This window comes from Embiotoca jacksoni, unplaced genomic scaffold (assembly GCF_022577435.1).
Source record: "Embiotoca jacksoni isolate LCO1_2020_lvr unplaced genomic scaffold, fEmbJac1.0.p SCAF_90, whole genome shotgun sequence".
NCBI classification, from domain to species: domain Eukaryota; kingdom Metazoa; phylum Chordata; class Actinopteri; family Embiotocidae; genus Embiotoca; species Embiotoca jacksoni.
Window position 1 is genome coordinate 592,501 of NW_027185448.1, and position 5,752 is coordinate 598,252.

At 44.1% G+C, this 5,752-nt stretch overlaps 1 protein-coding gene across 1 annotated transcript in view; it reads left to right on the plus strand.

Moving 5' to 3' along the window:
• The window catches only part of ppdpfb (pancreatic progenitor cell differentiation and proliferation factor b), a 4,602-nt gene extending 1,449 nt beyond the window's left edge, over positions 1–3,153 (plus strand). The window contains exons 2-5 of the mRNA XM_069141726.1: positions 123–215; positions 510–587; positions 1,900–1,993; positions 2,637–3,153. Of these exons, the coding sequence (XP_068997827.1) occupies positions 161–215; positions 510–587; positions 1,900–1,993; positions 2,637–2,751 (342 nt within the window). The 5' untranslated portion in view covers positions 123–160 and the 3' untranslated portion in view covers positions 2,752–3,153. The remainder of the gene's footprint in view (positions 1–122; positions 216–509; positions 588–1,899; positions 1,994–2,636) is intronic.
• The last annotated feature ends 2,599 nt before the right edge of the window (positions 3,154–5,752 follow it).

Sequence of the window (5,752 nt, forward strand, 5' to 3'; positions counted from 1 at the left end):
GTAATGAAAATAACAATCACCTTTTAACGTATGGAGGATTTATAAAGGAGTATAAATCTATATTTGTTTATTTTATGATGTGGAAACCTGTGAGTTAACGCCGTCCGTCCGTCCGTCTGCAGGTTTCCATCAAACAGATACGACGACCAACAACTGAAGGATGGCAGCGATCCCAGCAGGCGGTTCTCTGGTGGCGACCACCGACTACTACAGAAGTGAGTCGTCCTCGATTTCACAAACCGCCGTGTTCATGTTGAGAATCCGTCTCCGTCTCCGTCGGTCTCGCCGTCTTTACGCAAACAGGAAAATGGATTCACGTCTTTTGTCCCGCGTGAACGTCTGAAACAGACTGAGTGTTCACTCAGTTCTTCTCGGCGCAAATAGACGCCGAAGAAAACAAATTCCTTTCCACGTGTCAAATTTCATTTTTAATTGGGATGACTGATTGACAGCAGCGCCTCTTTAACTCTTCTTCTTCTTCTTCTTCTTCTTCTTCTGTCCTCCTGCAGGACGCATCGGCTCCACGTCCAGCAGCAGCTCTTGTGGCAGCTCGGAGTACAGCGGGGAGGTCATCCCTCACCATCCAGGTGAGCGCTCGGACCGCACGGGTTTTATTACGCTGCAATACCACCGCCCGCCACTAGAGGCAGGCTCCTTTGATTGAATGATCATTTTCTGAAAAATGCAGGAACATTTGAATTAAATGTTATTTCTCTGTTGTAGATTTAATTCCTCTGACGCGTTATGCAAAAAAGAAAAATCCACATATTCACCGTTTCCTACAAAACGAGTCGCTCGTTGTTCTGAGCAGAATTTGGAGCCTCGTAGGAAGTTCAACAGCTCCGAGGTTTCATTGATGCTGACTCGTGTTTCCAGAGGAACCGTTCACCAGAGGATTATAAAAACACCAGCGTCAGCATTGTTTGTTTAACTCACGCTCGTCGGCGGTAATCCTGCTTTATGAACCCATCTGCTGCTGACTCAGGTGTCCGACTCTTTTCTTTTTTTCATTCAATCGTCCCGTCTCTGCAGCGTGGAAGTAGGTGAAAGGTGAACTTGGGCGTTTACACAACTCGGCTCACAGCCGGGTCTTTGTTCATGTTCCAGAGTGGAAATCCACCAAAAGTAGAAATACAACCACGTAGACTGTTTCATTATAATTGTGGTTCATTCATTTATTTTAAATGGATTTCTACCTTTTGACCTCATTCAGCTTGAACTAGAATAATCATCAGATTCGATCCGCTCAGGCTGTTCAACGGTAACGTGTTTCCCCCAGCAGGGCTCTTCAGGCCAGCTTTTATCCAGCTGACAGTCGCCCTCATTCTCCTTGAATCTGCTTTTGTATGATAATACAGAGTTGGGTGGAGGTCAGTGGAGGTCAGTGGAGGTCAGGTTCAGAGCCTCCTTCATGAGAGACTTTCCGGAGCCACAATGCAAACAAGAGGAAGAGACAAATCCTTTTTTCCATCACTATACGTGTACATGTGTAAATGTAAAGAGGCTCCATGAACATGAAGTTAGTCGATCACAGCAGCTGAACTGTAAATAGAAGCGACACCGATCGTGTTGTCCAGGAGCCAAACACGAGTTCTGACCGGGACGAAACCGGATCAGAGCCGGGCTGATGACACACACACACACACACACACACACACACACACACACACACACACACACACCCCTCCGTGTCCCGTCTGCCTGCTGTGATCACAGCCAACACTCGTCCTCTCCCGGGACGTTAAAATGTCAAATTGTCAGCGAAGGTTTTATGAATAAATGATTCTGAGTAGAAATCTTCTGCTCATCTGAAAAGTCAAACAGACTGCAGGAGGTGGTTTTATTTTTATTTTTTAAATGAACTCTCAGCTTCAGGTGTTCCTCGTTTTGTGTCCACAGGACTCCCCAAGCAGGACTCGGGCCACTGGTGGTCCAGTTTCTTCTTCGGGAAGCAGCCGGGGATGACCCCGCTGACCGAGGAGGCGCAGCAGAAGTAAGCAGCTTTTTAGCATGAAATGTCGTTTGTGGAATTTGAAGGTTTTTTGGGGTTTTTTCAGTAAAATTGCAGGAATTGGCAAATGGAAAGCTTTTATTTTGAAGGCAGATGGAGCCTTTGTTTTCTATATTACTGTCAAACAAAGGCTCCATCTGCCTTCAAAATAAAAGCTTTAAATACTTTTTAAATCACATTCATTCAACAATAAAACAAAGTTCAGTCTCTTCCAGCTGGAAGTCGAGAAAACTCATTTAACATGTTCCTCATAAAACCACATTTCCCACAAACCCCGTCACTTCCTGTTGTTGCGGTTAGCTAGCAGCAGTTTGTTTTGACAGTGAGAGAAGGGGGCGGAGCCTCGCTGGTTGGAAATGAACACTTAGTTTTGGTCATGAAGTCGTTTTTTGTTTCGGAACGACAACTTGATGCTTCAAAAGTTTCAGCAGAGTTTCTGTTTGAATTTGTGATCGTTATCGGGATCCCTGCGTTTCCTGGAGGGAGTTTTGTTTTTTATGTAAACATGTCACTTCCTGTTGCGGTTGGCGAGCAGCGGTTTGTTGCGATGGTCGGAGGTTTTTCCATTTAAGCGTCCTGACGTGGTGTGATTGACAGCTCTAACCTTCGTCTCTGTCCTCACCAGGGCGGGGGTCTCAGGCACGGTGACGAACGGTCAGATCACCTGCGTTGCCAAGGAGATGGTGATGCAAAGCCAGGTGAGCGAGAGCAGCGAGGCGGGAACCCCCACCGCATCATGATCCCACCGCCTCGGGGGAGGGGGGGTCGAACCAATGACCAACGCTAGGTGACGGGAGGATGTCCCGTTTACAACCTTATCATTATTATTATTTTTATATTATTATTATTGTTGTTATTATTATGATTACTCATTGTAGTGGAGGCTGCTTAACTTGTTTTTGTTTGTAACCTTGCGTTGTTAATTTTTTTTTATTGACACCAAAAAAGAAAAAAAAAAAAGAAAAATGATGAAACCAATAAGCTCCTTTTTGTTTTGTAATGTGTGTTTGTAATACTGCGTTGCATAGACACACTGGTGCGCACACATCCACACGCCTTTTGTTAAAGCAGTTTTCACTTTGGTCACCCTGTGAAAAAAATTGCAAATGCAATAAAAGTAGACTCTTGCAGCCTAAAAAAAATCTGTGTTGGTTTCACTGCTTCGTTCTGTTTGTGCACGTTTAGAGCAGAAATGAACCTTCGACAGTCACGACGCCCTAAAGGAGGTTCGCTCGGATATTACAACAGAAGATCAGTTTGTCTGTGTTTGATTTATTAGTGTTTAAAAAGCCTTACTGGGCTCTGGAGGAGGTTTGTGCAGGACGGTTCCAGGATCAGAGGAAACTGAAATAGGCTTCATGTCCTCCAGGAGTTGTGTAAGTCTGAGAGTCCTGATGGATAGAAGAGAAACGACTTCCTCCGTCCACAAGGTTTACACTTTTATTTTCTATTTAAGCAAATTATTCAAATTTAAAAGTCTTAATTTTTTTCATTTTTAATATTTTTGCAACCAAAATGAACATTTTCCTTTTGTACGTGAACAAAAACTCCTCAAAGTTACGAACTGAGTCTTGCTGTGATCTTGTGAATTACCTCGCGGGTCCGTACCCGTTTCAAGGCCGACTCGGCAGAAACAAAGATACAGACTTCGGCTTTGAAGCAATTTCTTTGTCCTTCACTGATATGAAAATATCAGCTTCTGCAACAGAGTAAATAAAAAAATCATCACTTTAAATATTCAAACTTTGAGCTGCGGTTGTTATGTGATTTCATACATTTCCCTCTTAACTTCTCATGTTTTTCTCCCAAATGCTATTATTATTATTATTTGATTTTTTTTTCATGCATCCAAACTGAATCTCTTGGGATACATATTTTTTGGTTAAAAGCATTTATAGAATTGGACCCCGCCGGTGTGACGACATAACAAACAGTACGGGGAGAAGAAAATAAACGCCTGCAGTTGTAATATCGCCGAGCTGAAAGTCCTTATAGCATAAAATGATCTGTCAACATATTTATGCACATAAACTACCAACAAAGTCCAACTACCGGCCGCCCGGCTGTGTAAATCAAACGCACCCTTTATAATGGGACGGGGTATTTAAACCCTCCTGTCCTCTCCTACTTCCTGTTGCTGCTCAGCTAACTGGACCGGAAGTTCGCTCGAAACACTTTTTATTTTCACCCCTCGATCTAAATAAACCAGCGGACTCGATGACGTCACGTCGCCGGTTGACGCGGAAATAAACCGGTTTTGCGGATCTTCCACCCGAATCAACCGGCGGACCGCCGACGCAGCTACGAGCCGTAAATCGGAGCTTCCGGTCCCGCCGTTTTGCCGGAGGAGCACCGGGACTCCTCTCCGGTCGTCACCGGAGCTCCACAGTAAAGGTAAGAGCTGCCGGTGGCGACGTGTGCGCGTGTTGACTGTAGGATCTCGGAGGATTTCCATCAATGCTGCTTTTCATCTTTTGTATTTCTTTGCTTGATATTTTCACGTCAGCTGACTTCTGTCTTTTTCCTGCTGCATTGTGAACATCTGGTTTTCATCACATTTCACCAGCTGTCCAGATCAATAACCGGTCGAGGTCATACTTTTTTTGTTGTTGTTGTTGTTGTTGTTTGTTTTCCGGGTCACCGGGTGTTCGGAGGGAGAAGAGCCAGATTTATAAATATATATCTGGATCGCAGCCACGCTCGATCAGAGTCTGATTTATTGGGCGAATTCCTTCGAAGACTCACCAAATATTATCATCACGCGTGTGAACAGAGTCAACGGATGAAAGAGGCACTTTTCATTATTCGTTATATTTATGGACAGAAATGCTGAAGATTTCTAATCTAAGATTATTTGTCATTTTTGCTTCATAAAGCAGAGTTTAGTCCGTTGTAGATGTGTTATGTTGCTCCAGGTTTTGTGCTTTAATTTGAGACTCAAGCAAACTTACAAACATAAATTCGATGATTTTTCTGAGCGAATCGTCATTTTGTTTCGTTTTTGCACCGTTTTGTTTTTAAGCCGCATTTCTTCACAGTTTCAACAACTTTCCTCCGTGAAGAAAGCGGCAGGTGGTTGAAAATAGTCTTTGTGAAAATAGAAATCGTTGACTCGAGGCGTCGGACGTTTTCACAGCGTCAACGAAAGGAAACTTTTATCTACACGGATATCTGAGCGTCGTTTTTCTCCACGTTGTCCGTTCGACGCCGGCTTTAAAAATCCCCCAAAACATCCGAGAGGGCAAAAGAATCTGGATTTCTGAACTTCCTTTCAGTCTGTGAACCAATGAGGTTCGCTTGTTTCGTCTACTTGACGCGCCGGTCCGCCGGGTTGGTTGGTTTGGAGGTGGAGAGTTGAAGAGAGGAAGAAGACCTCAGAACAATGTTGACCTGAAGTCCTGTCGTTCCCATGACAACCGGTAATCCTGGCAGGATAAGGAAAGAAAGAAGAATACAAAGACGTAAAATCCTTTCAGATATCTTCTTGTAGGAGAAACTTTATGAGCTGAATGATCTTGTGATCTTTGTTATCCGCTTAAAGGTCCCATATTTTACGCTTTTCCAGTGTTTTACCAAAACACATCTGAAACAACAACCTGCTGTATTGTATCTGTGTCTTTAAGACACATGATGTCACCGATCCCGTCCTCTGATTGGCTGACTCTGTCCGGAGTGACGCGGCCAACCACGTGTTCTCCTCTGTTTGGTAGCCGGCTAGCTCCAGTGTTTTGTCTTCAGACG